At 42.0% G+C, this 20,909-nt stretch overlaps 1 protein-coding gene across 1 annotated transcript in view; it reads left to right on the top strand.

Annotated features, from left to right (window-relative positions):
• LOC109935092 (multiple epidermal growth factor-like domains protein 6) overlaps nucleotides 1–20,909 on the top strand; it is a 407,878-nt gene that overhangs the window by 157,483 nt on the left and 229,486 nt on the right. The window contains exon 5 of the mRNA XM_048615100.1: nucleotides 20,410–20,532. Coding sequence (XP_048471057.1) covers nucleotides 20,410–20,532 — 123 coding nt within the window. The remainder of the gene's footprint in view (nucleotides 1–20,409; nucleotides 20,533–20,909) is intronic.

The raw sequence follows: 20,909 nt of genomic DNA, 5'->3' as shown, positions 1-20,909 counted from the left end.
CCATTTTGAGGGCAACGTGTGTTGGCAGAGAGAGTCAGGGCATACAACAGCAACACTGAGAGTACCTCACACTTTATGAACAGGTTCTTATGTGCAATGGAGAGGGAGCGTTGCTTCTATCTGCCCAGTTTCTACCTCACTTAGGCAAAATGCTCCTCTTACATTTTTGCACTTGCCCCAGCTCCTCTGAACTATAAACCCAACACCTTCAGGTAATCTGTCCTGACAGTGATGGCAATAAAAGATTGGTTGGCCCATTTCCCAAAGAACATGACCTTGTTCTTGCCCTAATTTACCTTGGCTACCGTGGCCACTTCAAACTGGTGGCAGATGCTCATGAGTCTGCACACTGATGGCAGGTCCAAGTAGAAAACGGTGACATCATCCATGTACAGGGAGGCTTTGACCTGCAGACCGCTGCTGCCTGGAATAGCCACCTCCACCCCCACCAAGCTCACATCCTTCCTGATGGACTTAGCAAAAGGCTTTGTACTACACACAAACAAGGCAGGTGAGATTGGGCAGCTCTGTCTGACTCCAGATGTGATTGGGAAGTTTCCTGATTCCCATCCATTGATATTGACTGCAATAACAATGTTGGTGTTGAATAATCGGTTCAAATTTCTGAATCCTTCCCCAAAAGTCGTTTGGAGGGCATATCCCACAGGTAGGTGTGCGATATCCAGTCAAAGGTCTTCTCCTGTCCAGGCTGATGAGATAGATGTCCATCCTCCCTGTTCTGCACAGAGGTGATTGTATCCCTGAGGAGCACAAGGCACTCAGAGATCGTCCTGCCCAGTACAGCACAGGTTTGGTTGGGATGAATCACTGATTCCAGAGCAGATTTGACCCGATCAGTGATGACTTTAGACAGGATCCCTATTCAACAGTGAAACTGGTACCCAATTTCTAATCTCCTCCTTCTCCTCCTTCCGCTTGTAGGTGAGGGTGATGATACCTTTCCTCATGGATTCGCACATGCTGCCTGCCAGAACCATACTGTCATGCACCTCCAGCAGATACTGGCCAATCAAGTCCCACAGAGCTGAATACAGCTCGGCCAGTAAGCTGTTGCTTCCAGGAGTTTTATTCTTTACAAAGGACTGAAGGGTCTTGGTCAGCTCATGCACAGACAACAGCTGGTCCAGCCTCTCCCGTGTGCTGTCTTCTAAGACTTCCATGATAGAGGGCAGGTACAACATGGAGGCCGCACATGTGGGCTTTGTGTCATTCAGTCTGGCATAAAAGGATTTGGTTTGATTTATTGTTGTCACATGTACCTAAGTACAGTGAAAAGTTTTATTTTGTGTGCAGTACAGGCAGATCATAACATACAAGGACATACAGATCACTGGGTGCTTAGACAGAGCGAGGCATACAAGGATACAACTGAGGTGCATAAAAGAAAGATCAGCATTAGATTTGAAATTAGAGAAGTCAATTCTGCAGTTCAATAATAGCAGGGAAGAAGCTGTTCTTTAACCTTTTTGTGCGTGTGTTCAAGCTGCTATATCTTCTGCCTGACGAAAGAGTTTGGAAGAGAATCTAAGTGGCATGGGAGGGGTCTTTAATGATGTAGGCTGCCTTTTCATGGCAACAAGTCCATGGATGGGAGGTTGGTTTGCGTGATCGTCTGGGCTATGTTCACAACTTTCTGTAATTTCTTAATTCCCCTAGGCAGAGCAGTTGCCGTACCAAGCTGTGATGCTCCCAGATAGAATGCCTTCTATGGTGCATCTGTTGAGGGTCCTTATGGACATGGCAAATTTAGTAAGCCTCCTGAGGAAGAAGAGGCATTGTTGTGCTTTCTTGACCGTCACCTCTACGTGGGAGGACCAGGACAAATTGTTGGTTATCGTCACTCCTAGGAACATGGCGCTCTCGACTCTCTCCTCCTCAGCTCCACTGATGTAGATAGAGGCCCGTCCTCCTCCTTTCTTCCTGAAGTTGATGATCAGTCCTTTAGTTTTGCTGACATTGAGGCAGAGACTGTTATCCTTGCACCATGACACCAAGCGTGTTATCTCCTTTCTGTATTCTGACTTGTCATTGTTTGATATCCGGCTTACAATGGTGGTGTTGTCTGTGAACTTTGAGATCATGCTTGGATGAAATTTGGCCACACAGTCGTGAGTGTGCAAGGAATACAGAAGGGGCTGAGTACGCATCCTTGTGAGGCATCGTATTGAGGATTATCATGGAGGAGGTGCTGTTGTCTGTCTTCACTGATTGCGATCTATGGGTGAGGATGCTGAGGATCCAGTTGCATTGGGCGGATTTGCTGATCCTCAGGATGTCAGACTGAGAGGACACGAGGGAGCCATCTTCTTCCTTCAGGCTGCTGATCACAGAGCTCTCCCTGTGCACCAACATGAGCACATTTCATCCTGCTCCATGGAGAGTACCCTAGAATGGAAGATTATTTTGGAGGCGTCCAAGGTGAAGAGCAAGGCTTGCTGGCTGTTCGCCACTTGGAGATCTCTTTGACATCAACCCCCATTGCCTACAGGAGGAGTAGGTTCTGCATGCTTTTCTGGAGTTTGGACAATATTACCCATCTCTGCCTTGGCTTCTGAACACCTTTGAGGATGAAGAACTTCTTGATGTTCCCCTTGACTGTTTCCTACCAGTCTGCGGGAGACTTAAAGAGGGATTTCACAGTTCGCCAATCTTTATAGTCCCTTTTGAGTTCTTCAGTGTTTTCTGGGGTCAAAAATTTCACATTCAGCTTCCATGTTCCCTGCCTGCCTGCTGGTCATCCCGTAGATGACAAATTGCAAGCAGGAGGCAGTGGTCAGAGAAGAACACCAACTTGACATTGGTGGATCTGACTGAGAACATTCGGGACTCAAATGGGAATCCTGTCCAGGATAGACCTGTCTGGTCGTGACCAGGTGCATCTACGCTGCCCTCTGCTTGCAGGGGCGCTGAAGACATCATATAGCTTGGCGACTTTATCTGTTTCCATCTAGAATCTGGATGTGGCGTCCAGTTTGCTGTCAGCCTTTCTGGATTGTCCAGCTGCACTGATGAAGTCACCAGCAAAAATGACTGACCTGGATGTCAATAGCAGCATTGGGAGCTGCTGAAAGACAACTAGCTGCTCACACTTTACCGCTGGGGCTGGGCGGGGGGGTAAACACATCAATTAATCTCAGGGGAGCGTTTCTGTAGATAATATCTGTTATGAGGAGGCACCCACTCATCTCTATTGAGTGATAGCCCACATGGGTCATGGGACCACCCCTCCTCCACTCATCAGGTGACGACTGGATGAAGAATGTATCTGAGCTGCAGGACCTCTCACTTACAACGACACTCTTGGTACCCTCAGTTTTTGTCTGGCTCATTATCAGCAAAATGCAAATATCTGGATTCGCCACTTGAGAATATCGGCTAATATCACACAGTTAAAAGTATTAATATGAAACCATAATTTACGACATGTTGAAGCTGAAGTACTCCTGAGATGATTTGATGACTGGTAAAATATTTTACATACGAATACCCAATGGCTTTGCTGTGAGTTTACTGATTTTAAGGAATTGTTTTTGATGGATTAACAACTGTCGATTGTTGTAAAAACCCATCTGGTTCATTAATGGCCTTTAGAGAAGGAAATCTACCATCTTACCTTGGGTCTACATATGACTCCAGACCCACACTCTTGGTTGACTCTTAACTGCCCTCTGGGCAATTAGGTTCAGACAGTAAATGCTGCCTTGCCAGTGATGCCCACACTAATGACCAAATTTTAAAAAATCCATTTTGTCTGCAATGTGAGTTGGGAGCTATCTGAAAGGGGCAATAATTTGCTGTCCTGTCATGGGTTTCCCTATGGTACTTTTCTAGTAGATATGCGAGTAGGGAGGGATGGTAGTGATTTTGTGTTCTGCCCAACTTGTATCCTCAGAGTGCAATTTAATTCATTCACCCAGAAAACGTTAAAAGACATATTTTGCTGCCCAGCAGTCGGTTGTTTTGAAAGAGTTGATGAATTTGCCAGATGCACACTTGGAAAGTTGGCCAATAAAAGTTTCTGAGGAAATATTCAAGAAGATGTTGTCTGATCCAATCTCAATAAAATTCAATGAGCAAGTGAGTGGAACAAAGGCGACAGTTTACAACTGGAAATTGCATAGCCTTTTGCACTGTCCAAATATAATGGGCCATATACACAGTGAGGTACAGATCATTTAGATGTGTACCACACAACTTCGCATGCTTGCTGAATATAGCAAATGTATTCAAATAGTTTCCTGGCTAGTTTTCCATATTCCACCTTTCTAAACTTCAGCTCATCCAAGACTTCGCTGTTCGTATCGTAACTTGCAAACAAACCCATTCAGCCATCAACCTTGTGGTCACTGACCTCGTTTGATTGCCAATCAAATTAACAGTTGATCCTTATTTTCAAATTCCTCCATAGTTTCTCTGTCCTACTTTCTGTAATGTACTCCAGCTCAACAAGTCTCAGATTGTGGACTTCTCCAATTCTGGCCACTTGCACATTTAAGTTTTATTCACTCCACCATTGGCAGCCTCAAGCTCTGGAATGCCTTCCCTAAAGCTCTTTGCCTCTCTACCTGTCTCTTTCCTCCTTCAGTGACCCTAAAATCTATGTTTCTCTGCAAATATTTGGTTACCTGTCTTAATATCTAAGTATATGACTTTGATAACACACGCACGAAGTGCTTTAAAATGTCTTACTTATGTTACAGATGCCCTATAAGTGCAAATCATTGTTGATTTGCAGATTTTTATTTAATGCTGGTGAAATTTCAAGTCCATACTAGATCTGGCAAAGCTTAAATATTTCTCTTTGGCAAACATGCCCACCTTTGAACTGAGCAAGACCCCAAACTGCCTCTCTATCCACACAGTAGTCTGTCAGTGGTGTTGTGGAACATTGCAGCTTTTCTTTGCTGCAATCCCTTGCTAATTCACTAAAGTGTTTTAATAATTTTTTTTTAAACAAGTCTATGCTTCTCTTAAATATCAAAGAGTGGAATTTTATATCAGGATTAAACCTTTGTACATTCTTGTCCTGCGATTTTAATTGAGAGTTTCTGGCATGTTTAAACTGTAATGGCCAATGTCTCCCACCAGGGGACAGCAAACCATGTGCATTTCTTGGTTTGTTGATATTCGCTAAAAAGGGAATTAAATCTACAGAGGAAGTGTCGTGTTTAGTGGCTGTTCCTTTGCCTGTGTCCTTCAGTATCTGCGTTCCGTGTTTGCAACTATAAACCAGCCTCCGGAACCTCACATTCCTGCAGGGGTGATCTGTCACACTGTTGCAGTTTTGTTTAAGCCCATTTGCTTTTAGTGTTCATGATAGTATCGACTGAAGATTTGTCTATTTGTTTCTGTCTTTTGTTCTTCAGCCTCTCTCTATCTCCTCTTTCTGTCTTTATGTCTGTATTCTTCTTTCCAGCATGAATTTGGAATTGTGCACTGTCTACCCATGCACCTGTATCATTCTAACATTGCTTTAGCTTATATTTTCTTCCATACATTCTTTTATCTCATTGGTTCCTTCTCCATATTTCTTGTTGTATAAAGCAGTTAGTACCTGAAAAGATCAATTGACATCACGAGATAAACACTGCCCATCAGGATGTAAAGTGCTTTTCCAGGAAGGGGCTAACCAGAGTTGCCATTGTTCAGTTGTCTTCAGGTTGTGTGCCAAAATATTTCGGTAGCTGTAATGGGTACTTACCCTTAGCTTTAGCCTGATGTCTCACAAGAAACTGGCATGTATCTCTGACATCATGGAACTAGCTATTAAGCAATATGTAAGCATATTCTATTCATCAAGACTGAGCCTATGTTCTGCTGAAGACTTTGTGTAGGCATCCTTTCACATTTGGTATCAGTAACTTAGTCTACTAATACCAGGAAGAAAGATTGGTGTTAGTTTCTTCTACCCAATGCATCCTAGATGGTTCTGGTGGACAAACATAACATTACGTCAGGGAGCTGTTCCTCTGATGCTGCCTGGCCTGCTGTGTTCCTCCAGCTCCACACTGTGTTATCTCTGACTCCAGCATCGGCAGTTCTTACTTATCTCTGTCTAATTCAAAGTGTCTTGTTGATGGAGTTCCGGTTGGAATATACAAAATACCATGCAAGGACTGTGAGAAACACTACATAGTATTTTGTATATTACATCAGTTTTGCTGGTTTTCTGTATACCTATAAACCAGCAAAACCAGTGTAATATACAAAATACTATGCAAGGACGGTGAGAAACACTATACAGGCCAAATCGGAAGAAAACTGACAATACAGACACACGAACACCAACTAGCCACCAAGAGCCACGACCAATTCTCACTTGTCTCACTGCACACAGACAACGAGGGATACAAATTTGACTGGGACAACACATGCATAATCACACAAGCCAAACAGAGACATGCCAGGGAATTCCTGGCGGCCTGGTATTCCAACTGGAACTCCATCAAACAAGACACATTGAATTAGACCCTGTGTACAAAACCACTGAGAAACAGAACCGGAAGTAATACCAACCACTCCAGCAAACCAAGCATTAAATAACAAGAGGGACAGATCACCGACGCACTGACGATGTTACCAAGCAGGCTGACTAAACATTTGCATCCAAACCCCCCGGCTCAGTGAGCATGTCTACAACCTCTGCTAAAAATAGTGGAAACTACTAAAAAAGCTTGTGTAGACCACAGGAGACTCACCAAAGTTGCAGGGGGAAAAAGCTGAATCATAAATTCAACATCAGTAGTTGACATCAGACTGCCAAAGTAAGTCCCTTTGAGAAAGGGTGAATATTCTTAAATTTAAGGAAATGAAGCTAAAGAAATGCTCAAATTGCTATATTTAGTAAACAAGCATTATATAATAATTTAAAGTTATTGGGAAAAGCTACAAGAAATACTTCGAAAGAAAATAACATTCATTAAGTAAGAACATTGTTAAAACAGCGATATAATTTGACTTATGAGACTGAAAAAAATGAAGGCTAAAAAAAAGTTTATTAATAGACACGTTCTTTTCCCTGTGGTGGGGGGAGGGGGGAGTCAAAAAATAGAAGGCACAGGTTTAAGGTGAGAGGAGAAAGATTTAAAAGGGACCTAAAGAGCAACTTTTTTATGCAGTGGGTGGTGCGTGTATGGAATGAGCTGCCAAAGGATGTGGTGGAAGCTGGTACAATTACAACATTTAAAAGGAATCTGAATGGGTATATTAAAAATCAGTGTTTTGTGGAAAAGCATTTTTATTATGCAATGGAAAATAATCTTAAAGCTGCAATTGCAGTGTGATACTATTTTTTCAATTCAAAATGTCTATCAGAGAAGAAGCAGAAAGGTGTGACTCATTTGTATTGTTAAAAAGAGCATGAAATCCCACTAAGAAGAAAGTAAAAATAACAGAACTTGACTATTCTTTCCTTTATTGCATAGACATTTTTTAAAAGGGGAAAGTCTTTGGAAATCTGAAGCACAAAGGGACTTAGGACTCCTAGTTCAGGATTCTCTTAAGGTTAACGTAGAGCCATAGAGATATACAGCACGGAAACAGACCCTACGGTCCAACTTGTCCATACTGGCCAGATATCCTAGATAAATCTCGTCCCATTTGCCAGAATTTGACCCATATCCATCTAAACCCTTCTTGTTCATGTACCCATTCAGATTCCTTTTAAATGTTGTAATTGTACCAGCTTCCACCACATCCTTTGGCAGCTCATTCCATACACGCACCAACCACTGCATAAAAAAGTTGCTCTTTAGGTCCCTTTTAAATCTTTCTCCTCTCACCTTAAACCTGTGCCTTCTATTTTTTGACTCCCCCTCCCCCCACCACAGGGAAAAGAATGAGTCTATTTACCCTATCCAGTGTTGCTGAAAAAAGAGACCTTGGAGTGCAGGTTCATAGTTCTTTGAAAGTGGAGTCGCAGGTAAACAGGATAGTGAAGAAGGTGTTTGTTATGCTGCCTTTATTGGTCAGTGCATTGAGTATAGGAGTTGAGAGGTCATGTTGTGGCTGTACAGGATATTGGTTAGGCCACTTTTGGAATACCACGTTCAATTCTGGTCTCCCTGCTATAGGAAGGATGTTGTGAAACTTGAAAGGGTTCAGAAAAAATTTACAAGGATGTTGCCAGAGTTGGAGGGTTTGAACTATAGGGAGAGGCTGAACATCATAGAATCCCTACAGTGTGGAAACAGGCCCTTCGGCCCAACAAGTCCACAGCGACCCTTGGAGCATCCCACCCAGACCCATCCCCCTATAACCCACATACCCCTGAACACTATGGGCAATTTAGCATGGCCAATCCACCTAGCCTGCACATCTTTGGACTGTGGGATAGGCCGGGTCTGTTTTCTCTGGAGAGTCAGAGGCTGAGCGGTGACCTATGGAAGTTTATAAAATCATGAGGGGCCTGGATAGAGTGAATAGCCAAGGTCTTTGCCCCATGGTAGGGGAGTCTAAAATGAGAGGGCATAGGTTTAAGGTGAGAGGGGAAAAATTTAAAATGGATCTAAGTGGCAACTTTTTCATGCAGTGTGTGGTTTGTATATGGAATGAGCTGCCAGAGGAAGTGGTGGAGGCTGGTACGATTACCACATTTAAAAGGCATCTGGATGGGTATATGAATAGGAAGGGTTTAGAGAAATATGGGCCAAATGCTGGCAAATGAGACTAGATTTATTTAGGATATCTGGTTGGCATGGACGAGTTGGACTGAAGGGTCTGTTTCCATGCTGTACATCTCTATGACTCTACTCTGATTTACAATATTGTCTCAAATGGGATTGTTTGTCTCCACTATATTATTGAAAACCCTGTCCATTTCCCTTTGTTACATGGATCACTGGAACACTAGCCCAGCACAGTTCAGGTAAGGATGATCCCAATGGTACGGCCCCACCTTTCCCCATACTCCACAGGCTAGAACCCAATTCTCCGACACCAGTCTGTAGGCCACGCTCACATATCTTTTTCAAATTTGCCCTGTACCAATTTGCACATGGCTCAGGTAATAATACAAAGATTATAATCTTTGTAGTTCTGCTTCTTAATTTGGTGCCTAGCTCCTTGTACTGACTCAGCAGAACTTCTTTTCTTGATCTGCCTGTGACATTAATACCTACATGGACTATGATGACTGGATCCTCCCACTTCTACTGTATGTTCCTCTCCAACCCTGATGTCCCAAACTATGGCACTGGAAAATAATGCAGCTTTCAGCACTTTTGCTCTTTGCTGCAGAATACATTGTCAATCCCCCTCATTATACTTCCCTACTACCACATTTGTGCTCCACCCCCACTTGAATGGCCTCCTGGTGTCATGGCATGGTACCATGGCCAGTTAACCCATCCATTCTGCAGCTCTTACTCTCATCCAGGAAGGCTGAAAGGATTGCAAACCTTTTGGATGATTGGAAAGGCTGATGCTCCTGCACTCATGACCTCTTGGATGGCATTTAACATCCTGAATCTGTTTGGAGCTGCACTTGTCCAGGCAAGTTGATAGTATTCCATCACACTGGTGTCTTGTGCATTGTGCCTTGTAGATAATGAGCAGGCTTTGGGGAGTTAGGAGTTGATTTATTTACAACAGTCACTTTCCTCCCTGCTTGAATCACCGATTAAATCAGAAGATTCTATCTTAAGTGGTGTGATCACTTCCTGGTACAGGATATCCAAGTACCTTTCCCACTCCCTGATGTGTTGCATTATCTGCCACTTGGTCTCCAGCTCCATGACACTTGAGTTGAAGCTCCTCAAACCATAAGCATTTACTGCAGATGGTTTTGCTATGCATCATACTGCCATTCAAGAGCTCCCACATTCTGCAGCCATGACACATCACCTACGCTAACATCTCTAGTATGTTGCAATTAACTGCTTAATTATTTTATTCAATTATTTATTTTTCCTTTACATATAGTTTATTAACCCTACCACCTATTCATATTCTATTTTAATCCTTAGAAACAGACTCAATCTTAACCATTTATCAGACATTCACCAAAAAGCTAGCCTTTTCCTTATAATGGAGTAAGAACCAAATGCTACAGGTGAAAAAGTTAGAAAAACAAAGGAAAACCTCCTTCTTCTATTTCCTCAGCTCCCTTACTCACCCAACTCCCAGCACTCAGCTCAAAATGCTCAGTGAACACCAATTGGAAGAAGCATTGCAAGTGGCAAAGACATAGAATGTACTCTGGCTGGGGAGGTTCAATGTTCTCTACTAGGAATGGCTCAACAGCACCACTACTCACCAAACTGGTCAAGTTGACCAAGTTGCTAAACCTGGTCTGTGGCAGATGGTGAAGGAACTAGCAAGAGAGGAAGAACTTACTTGGCATCATCCTCACTTGTCTACCTATTCTAGATGCATCTGCCCATAACAGTAGGAGTAACCACTGCACAGTCATTGTGGAGATAAAATTCCAATTTCTCATTGAGGATATCCTCCAATGGGTTGTGTGGAACTACTGCTATGATGAATAGGATAGATTCAGAACAGACTTAGCAACTTAAAAATGGGCATCCATTAGGCACTTGGGTCTCAGCAGAATTATATTCAACGACAATCTGTGACCTCATGGACTGGCATATCCCTTGCTGTACCAGTATCATTAAGCCAGACGATCAACCCTGGTTCAATGAAGAGTGGAGAGGAGCTTATCAGGAGCAACACCAGTCATACTTAAAAATGAGATATTAACCATAAGAAGCTACAACGCAGGACTACATATGTGCCAAACAGTGGAAGCAGCATGCAATCGACAAAGCTAAGTGGGATCCTGCAACCAACAGATCAGGTCTAAGCTCTGAAACATCAAACCATGAATGATGGTGGACAATTAAACAACTAACTTGAAGACAATGCTCCACAGATATCTCCACCCTCAATGATGGAGGAGCCCAGAACACATCAGTTTCATAGATAGGGCTGAAACATTTGCATGCATTTTCAACCAAAGTGCCAAGATGCATCAGATCACAGATTTGGTTTGATTCTCTCCATATAATGTAAAGAAATGACTGAAGGCACAGGATGCTGCAAAGGGCCCTGACAGCAATCTGGTACCAGCACTGAAGTGTTATGTTCCAGATATCAAAGCAGTCCATGCTTATGAGCACCGAGACCTAGACAACATCCTGGCTCATGCTAATAAGTTATAAATAACATTGGGATCATACAAGTGCTAGACAATGACCATCTCCAACAAGAGGGAATGTCGCTACATCTCCTTGATAGTCAACAGTATTATCATCACTGAATACCCAGCTATCAACACCCTGAGGTTTCCATTGACCATAAACTTCACTGGACCAGCTACATAAATACTGTAGCTACAACAATAGGTCAGAGGCTAGAAATTCTGTTATGAATCAACTCCCAACTCCTCAAAATCTGTCAACTGTCTGCAAACCACAAAACATGAATGTGATAGAATATTCTCCTCTTGCCTGGATGAACGCAGCTCTAACAAACTCAAGAAGTTCAACACCATCCAAGACACCCTAGCCCATTTGAATGGAACTCCAGCCAGCAGCTTTAACATCCAATTCCTCCACCAGCACCGCACAATGGCTGTAGTGTATATCAGCTACAAGATGCATTTCAACAATTCAACAAGGTTCCTTCAACTCCACCTTCCAAACTTACAACTTCTGCCACTAAGAAGGGCAACAGTAGCAGATGCATTGGTTCACCTTCAACTGCAAGTTCCCCTCCAAGCCACACACCCTGCTGATTTGGAACTAATCCAGGATCTCAGACATGTTATGATGAGGACAGAAGCTATTTGGCTCATCATATCCGCACCAGCTCTCCGAGCATTTTAACCTAGAGCCAAACTGATGCCTTTTCTCCATGAACCTGCACATATTTAAATAGAAACAATCATCTAAAGCTGTCTTGAATATCTCAATTGAACCTCACTCCACGACCACAATTCCAGGCAGTGCATTCACACCCTAACTATTTACTGTGTGAAAAAGATTTCTTTCATTTCACATTTGTTTCTTATGCAAAACACTTTAAAATTGTGCTGTCTGATAGTCAATACATTTAAAAGTGACAATTTATCTCTATCAACTGAGTTCATACCCCTCATGAGTTTGAAATCTTTGATCAAATCTCCTCTTAACCTTCTTCCATCCAAGGAAAACAATTCCACCTTCTCCAATCTTTCCTCATAACTGAATTGTTTAATTCCTCGAACCATTCTCATAAACCCTCCTACATTCTTTCTGATGCATTCACATCCTTCCTATAGTGTGGTGCCCAGAACTGCACACATACCAGGTGAGGTCAAACCAATGTCTCAAATTAGTTCACCATGACCTCCCTGCTGTGGTACTGTATGCCATTATTAATGAAACCTGGAAGTGGTACGATTTCTTAACAGCTCTCTTTCCCTGTCCTATCACCTTTAATGAGTTATGCACACATACAACCAAGTCTCTCTGATCCTGCACATCCGTTTCAATAGTACCCTTTGTTTTATGTTATCTCTTCATGTTCTTTGTACCAAAGTATCATCTCATACTTCTCTGTCAGCAATTCACCAACTCCACCAACATATCAAAGTTCTACACTGTCCCCCTTACAGTCTACAATTCTCCCAAGTTTTATGTCATCTGCAAACTTTGAAATTGTCCTCATTCACACCAAAATCTAGGTTATTACATATGTCAGGAAAAACAAGTGTCCCACTACCGATTCTTAGGGAATAACACTTCAAAGCTTCTTCCAGACTAAAATAAACCCACTAACCATTACTCTCTTGTTTCCTCAGCCAATTTTGTATTCGTGTTGCTCTTATTCCTTTTATTCCAGAATCTATAACTTATCTCACATGTCTGTTTTGTGGCACTGTCCCAGCAGCCTTGCCCTCATCAATCCACCTCCTTCAAAATTCTAGCAAGTTATGATTTTCCCTGAACAAATCCATGCTGAGTCTTCTGAATCAGCCCACATTTTTCCATGTAACTTATACTAATAATTGTTTTTAGAAGTTTCAGCACCTCTGACATTGAACTGACTGGTCTTTAATTGTTAGGCCATGTTTCTTGCCTCTATGTGTAAGTCCCCTTTTGAATATTTTATCAGTCCTAATCCTTTTTTACCATATTTTTGCTACTGATTTGCTTATAGAAGATTTGGGGATCTCCCATTATGTTAACTGTTATTCTTTTTATCACAATTCCTGTTTATTTCTTGCATTTGCTTTTTTTACCTCCCTTTTGAACCTTCTGTATTCAAGTTGGTTCTCAATTATATTTACCACCTGACATCTGTGTTAAGCATATTTTTCTTCTTTAACTCAGGGACTGCAACAGTTCTAGAAAGTAGCTCAGTACCGTCTTCTCAAGGGCAATTAGAACTAGGCAGTTAATGTTGAACAAATAAATAAAAGATAGCTTTTAAAAATGATCAGAATTAGCCATGACAGGATTCAAAATTATTTTCTATGGATTAACTAGTTCAATACATAATCTGTTACATCTCACTGGGGTAGCATGCTGGAATTCAAGCCCTGTTATTCCCAGACTTGTCATAAAATACAACATTTTAAACAACATACATAGAATTCCCCAATTTACCTAACCATCAGACACAGGTTGACTGCAAACACAGACCAAGGTTCTGTCCTTAACAAGAATTGTTATTTATTGCAGGTAAATAGATTCTAGCTATAGATAAACAATTACGAACTGTCAACCTATAACCTCAATTAGTTAAAACTTTAGCCTCTTATAAACTCCCCTTACATACACACACATACACACACACACACACACACACACAAAGACATAGACATAGACAGGAAAACTGGATGGAAAAGGAAAAGGGAAAGGCTAGGAAATCAGTTCAGTAGTATCTATTCACAGGACCGGCTGAGATGGTTCTTATACTGATCAGAATGCTGTTTCTCAGTCTTCCTTCTCCGGATGCTTTCACCGGTTTGTAGGAGGCATAGGTGACTGATTTGTACTTAAAAACGGTCTCTAACTTAGTAATCAAAAGCCACAGCTTACAGCAACTGTTGAAGATAAAATAAACTGATTTCCTTCAGGGTTAAAGTGGGTGTACTGCATGGAACATGGTTTATGGAGATGTCATGGCTTGTCCCTATCTTGTTTGCAGCTCCAAGCTGTTCAGTTACTCAAGAACAAATCACATAGTTGTTGGCAGGAGAAAAAACTTTGATCATCCATAACTGGTCACTAATCCCCAGACCAATCAGCCCCCTATATGTCGCTGAATTTCCATTTGTACACAGCCTTGGCTTGAGCCTGTCTGCACCTTATTCCACTACTGCTTGAACCAGCAGCTGTCTAAGCAGTTCTTACAATGATGTCAGGTTACTTGATTTCAAAAACATACAGTAATCCTTCAATAGTCCTTGGTTTTAAAACAGTCTTTTTCTCATTTCATTCCACAATTAAAGTATAAAAAAGTAACAGTCTTTACAAACCTATGTACTCCAATATCCACATATTGAGTGAAGGCTGTATCAGCTCTGATGCCTTTTATTCTGAAATAGCCTAATGTCTGATCTGAGAGCTGATTTTACTTGAAATTGGCAGCATTCTTTGCTTAGAGTCACCATCCATGCAAACAGTAGATCAAAGGAAAGAAGGAAGACTTGCATTTATATATCACCTTTCACCACCTCCACATTTCTTAAAGTGCTTCACTGCGAATACAGTACCTTGGGAGTGTCTATTCTAATGTAAGAAAAAAGCTGCCAACTTTGACACAGCAAGATCACACAATGTGGCAAGGAAACAACTTACTCGATAAGCTGTTTTTTAAAGTGATAGTTGAAGGGTAAATTTTGGGCTGAACGTTGAGGGAATTCCCCTGCTCCTCTTCCACAAAGCATTCTGGAATCTCTTATGAACCACCTGCGAATGCAGACCTCTATTTAACATTTCGTCCAAAGGAGTCACCTCAAACTGTGCAGCAATCCCTCAGTACTACACTTGGAGTGCTAGCCAAAGTGAAATTACAACGTCCTAACTCTGAAACAAGAGTGCTACCCACTCAGTGAGGGCTGTCAGATTTGCGCTTAAGGTAGCTTGGCAAGCAGCAGCTTGGAATTATCTATTACTCCCAATACTCCGCAGACAATCTTTGGTACAGCCTGCCAGCTATCAGCTTATTAATATCGTTTTTCACGTGGTAATTATGGACCATGTTACACATTCCAACCCTCAAACAGAGATCTATAACAGAGCTGTTTCGGTGACAAGCAGGAAGCAGGCAGGCTGTCTTAATAACTGACAGATGTGCTGCCTTACTTTGCATCTATTCCAGTGAGGTTCCTCCTCCTGCCCTCTTCCAGTGCCTGGATTCATTCATCCCCTGCAGACGGCAGTTTTGATGCTCTCAGTTGCCCCCACTGTAATTAGAGCCCCTGCGGCAATCATCCATCTAATGCTGAGCTCTGTATGGTGGGTCGAGGTGGGGGGGGGGGCGTTTGTTGGGGGGATGGTTGGTGGTGGAGTGTAGAATGTACCATCCCCACCCCCCAGCTCCAGCCCCAGTTCGTAATCCTTTTCCATCGACCACGGAGTCTCAATTCCCCTGGATATTGTCTCCCTGTGTGATTATTGAGCCAAGGAGACACTATCCCTTTTGTTTTTGCTAAAGCAATGGAATATGAATGAGTTTTGTGTGAGCCACTGGAGTTGGACTCCAGACTATTCTGTTTGGTTTGATCGTTTCTGGCGCCATCAAGTTCCTTGCCGTATGAAAAACATTTCCCCGCTTGAGAAAATTGTTACTGCCATGTAGTACTAACAGATGTTTGGAATTCCTCTGTCTTCCCTTCTCTAATTTCTCTTCTAAAGTTGCTGGGTGCACTTCCCTGAGCCTCTCCCCACCCTCCCACAATAACTGATCCATGTGGCCAGTGTTCAAATGTGAGCATAACTAGTAAACATTGCCAGGCTGTTCTTCCATGGGAGAAATTGCAGGACTTGACTTCAATCAATGCTGCAGTCACTCAAAACCCTGTGTCCAGCACAGGTCAGTAGATAGTCATCTGACTCTGATCCCTGTAGAATTTATCCATCTTGGGAAAGATTAACACTCAGTCATTGTGCATTTTCACCTCATCCTTAGCTCAGGGATGCTTTACAATGGAACGTTGAACTTCCAGCTGCCACGGTTTTTCCCATTCTCTGAATTGAGCAATGCCCTCTTACTACTTTTGCCACCAAAGCAATTTAGATATCTATTCCTTCATTCTAGTTATTGATAAATATGGTGCAAAGGTGAGGCTCCTGTACAGATGTCTGGCAAACACCATTGTACATTCTATTATTTGGAATATATATTCATTTCACTTTGACCCTCACATCTCCTAACCAATTCCTGATTCATGTTTTAGATTGCCCCCAATTCCATGTGCTTTTAAAAAAAAACACAAAGAACTGCGGATGCTGGAAATCAGAAACAAAGAGCAGAAATCCCTGGGAGCACTCAGCGGGTCTGGCAGCATGTATGGAGAGAAAACAGGATCAACATTTCAGGTTCAGTGACCCTTCTTCAGAACAGAAGAATCATAGAATCATAGAATGCCTACAGTGTGGAAGCAGGCCATTCGGCCCATCGAGTCTACACCGACCCTCAGAAGAGCATCCCACCCAGACCCACCCTCACCCTATCCCTGCATATCCCACCCTAGACACTATGGGCAACTTAGCATAGCCAATCCACCTAACCTGCACATCTTTGGACTATGGGAGGAAACCAGAGCGCCCAGAGGAAACACATACAGAAACAGGGAGAATGTGCAAACTCCACGCAGACAGTCACCCGAGGGTGGGGTCGAACCCGGGTCCCTGCCGCTGTGAGGCAGCAGTGCTAACCGTGTGCTTTCATTTTGCTAACCATCTATTGTATGGTCAAATACCTATGGGAGGTCCATGTAAATGATGTTCATTGACTGAATTATACATTGTGTCATGCCCTCAAAAGCCTGACAACTTTCATATCTTATTCCCAGCTCAGAAATGAAATATATTCTGTAATGCTACTCCAGCAGTGATCAGCTATCTTAGCACAGTGGAGCCAGATTCAGTTGCACATTGAACAACATCTTTTCTTGCCGGCTTTGGGCATCTGTGCGGAGGCCTTGGCTACCTACAAAGATTGTCACCACACATTAAACGCTTTATATATTAATCACCTAACTAAAATGGAGGAGCTATTAGGTTAAAAATGATCAATTTCTACCTAGTTTGTCCTCTAGCAGGATACAACAATAATGGAGTTGTTAACCAATCACAACAATCAATCTCTTATCGGTTAATCTATTACAGAGCCAGAGTGAGGTAAGGAACACCCAGTGCTGGAAAGCTTGGGGTTATCTTGAGGTTCAATGCCAGCTGTTTCACTGACCATGTTACACTTATAACTGCCATGGCTCAATTTATTAATATATTGAATCTTAAATATATCTAATTTTCATTTAAATGTATCAATACCAACTATTGCTGCCATTTCCAGGGGGAGCTTGTTTGAGTTATGCCTGACATTTAATTAATCTATAACAACATGTAGAAAGCATGAAAAACATTTATGATACTAAAAAAATCCACTATAAACTATTTGAGGAATGAAGCCACTGACAGTTTACAGCACTAACTTTCGTCTTGTGTGCAGTACATTATAGGGTACACATTGCACTTGACAAATTGTTTATTTCTCAGTCTGAAATGTCGGCTGAAGATTTGGGTGATGTTAGGTCATTAGACCCCTTTACAAAATCAATAAACTGTGGAACAAAAATTGAAGCTGCTGGAAAAGCTCAGCAAATCTGGCAACATGTGTGGAAAGAAAGCAGAGTTAACGTTCTGGGTCCACTGACCCTTCTTCAGAACAGATTACAGATTACACTGCCCTAGCCACTTTCTCACCGTAACCTCAATCCTTTCTCTCTCCAAACAAAATGTCCAATGGCTTCTTGAGCTCAATTATGGGATGAAAAAATTCTGCCCTGATATTCCTTCTTTCTTCTTCTGTTAGCCTTGAGGTTACTATGGTCAAGTGCGTTTTTCAGACACTGATTTGGTTGCTGTTTTCATAAAATGTTTGACCTGCTTATTTGAATCTGTTAATGTCATTGCTTAAGTAATGGAGAGAAAAATTACATTAAGCACCAACATCTCATGGCACAGCCTGAAGGCCTCTTCTGCTTCTCCTTATATTTCACCCTTGAACACAGTGAACTATTTGTGAGGATTGATTTTGTCTCTCACAACCTCCCTGCATCTCTATTTCTCTCTTCCTTTAAGACAATCTTTTAAACCAATTTCTTTGATTATATTATTATTGAACTGTCCTAATTCCCCTGATGTGGCCCCATGGCAAATTTGTTTGATCATCGATGCTGTGAAGTGTGACAGAGTGTTTTACAATGTTGAAGGCATTATATAAATGTAACATGTAGTTTTCTTTATAATGGTGTGGAAGTACAATTGATTCAAAAGTTCAAATACAGGTCTATAGACACATTCCAAATCTTCTTATAAAGCATCCTTCAAGAAATTCCACTGCATTTTACTGTCCAAGAATTTTTTTTTGAAGTATAATAATTGTGATGTCGGAAATCTTTCAGCCAATTCACATTCAGCAAAGTCCCATAAGTAGCTTTGAGATAATGACCAGATAATGTTTTATCATGATGTTGGTAGTGGGATAAGTATTGGCCAAAACAGTGGTGAGAATTCTCGTTCTCTGTTGTGGGATCTTTTAAGCCCACCTGAGAAACATAGAAACATAGAAGATAGGAACAGGTGGAAGCCATTCAGGCCTTCGAGGCTTCTCTGCCATTCATCACGATCATGGCTGATCATTCAACTCAATCGCCTAATCCTGCCTTCTCCCCATAACCTTTGATGCCATTCACTCCAAGTGCTATATCTAGCTGCCTCTTGAATACATTCAATGTTTTGGCATCAGCTACTTCCTGTGGTAATGAATTCCACAGGCTCACCACTCTTTGGGTGAAGAAATGTCTCCTCATCTCTGTCCTAAATGGTCTACCCCGAATCCTCAGACTGTGACCCCTGGTTCTGGACACACCCACCATTGGGAACATCCTCCCTGCAGCTACTCTGTCTAGTCCTGTTACCATTTTATAAGTCTCTTTTTGTCTGAACTCCAGCAAAAATGATCCTAACCTAGTTAATCTCACCTCATATGTCAGTCCTGCCATCCCTGGAAGCAGCCTGGTAAACCTTTGCTGTAATCCCTTGAGAGCAAAAGCATCCTTCCTCAGAAAAGGAAACTGAAAGTACACACAATATTCTAGAGGTGGCCTCACCAAGCGCCTGTATAACTGCAACACATCCCTGCTCCTGTACTCAAAACCTCTCGCAATGAAGGCCAACATACCATTTGCCTTTTTACCGCCTGCTGCACCTGCATGCTTACTTTCAGCGACTGGTGCACAAGAACACCCAGATCCCACGGCACACTCCCCTCTCCCAAATTGCAGCCATTCAGGTTTTTGATTCCAAAGTGAATAACCTCACATTTATCCAAAATATACTGCATCTGCCATTGATTTGCCCACTCACCCAACCTGGCCAGATCATGCTGAAGGATCTCTGCATCTTCATCACAGTTCACCCTCCCACCCAACTTGGTATCATCTGCAAATTTGAGATGTTACATTTTGTTCCCTCATCCAAATCATTAACATATATTGTGAATAGCTGGTGTCCCAGCACCGATTCCCCGGCACCCCATTAGTTAGTGCCTGCCAATTTGAAAAGGACCCATTAATTTTTACTCTTTGTTTCCTCTCTGCCAATCAGTTTTTTATCCATCTCAATATACTTTCCCCAATCCCATGCGCTTTAATCTTGCATAATAATCTCTCATGCAGTACTTTGTCAAACACTTTCTGAAAGTCCAAATATACCACACCGACTAGCTCCCCCTTGTCAACTCTATGACTTACATCTTTATTGAATTCCAACAGATTTGTCAAGCATGATTTCCCCTTCACAAATCTATGCTGACTCTGTCTGATCATTGATTAATAACTCATTGAATAGATGGCACCTCAGATAGGGCAGTACGCCTCCAATTTTCTGACTCAGAGGTGAGAGGGATATCCATTGAGTTAAAGGCTTACACTTCTGTGCCTTTAGCCATATAAATCAGGCATTCAGTGATCTATTTTCACTCATCACTCCCCAGGCCTTTGCCAAATAAAATGGATTAAATATTTGATACAAGGTTAGTGAGATTAACGTGGCTGTAGCAAAGAGCCTGATGTGGACACAGTGTACTGAATGACCTCATTCTAAGTCTCTGTAAAGACATCAAATAGGCAACATGCTGAGATTGTGTGTGTGCTTTGTTTTACAGATGTGAATGAATGCGAAGAGGACAATGGAGGATGTGAAGGTCAATGCTGTAACACCATTGGCAATTTCTACTGCAAGTGTCAGGAGGGTTTGAAGTTGAGGGCTGATGGGAAAACCTGTGAAGGTAGGGATAAAGTACATTGGGCATTTGAGCTTTTGAGCACCGTGACGTGAAATTTGTTTGAAGCTTGTTATGAGCACTAAATTTTGGATTGAACTATTGTGTTTGAAATAGATTTATTGGATAGCTGAAATCATATCATTTCCTACAGTAATCCATTTACATGATGGGTTTATCAGCTGTTTATCCTGAAAATGATTTGAGCTTCTGTTGATCACAATTTGTATGTCAAATATCATTAAATTATGGGGGAAAAAATCAAGCACCAGATCCCTCCGTGGATTGTGTATCAATTGAAAGTGGTCAAGGAGATCAATATATTTCAAGTGCACAACCTTTAGTTGTTACATGAAAGAGGGAAGGAGAGACAGACAGAGCAT

The sequence above is a fragment of the Rhincodon typus genome, chromosome 31 (assembly GCF_021869965.1).
Source record: "Rhincodon typus isolate 14 chromosome 31, sRhiTyp1.1, whole genome shotgun sequence".
In the NCBI taxonomy this organism is placed as follows: Eukaryota; Metazoa; Chordata; class Chondrichthyes; order Orectolobiformes; family Rhincodontidae; genus Rhincodon; species Rhincodon typus.
The sequence above is the reverse complement of the archived record's forward strand: the minus strand, read 5'-3'. Positions and strand labels throughout refer to the sequence as shown.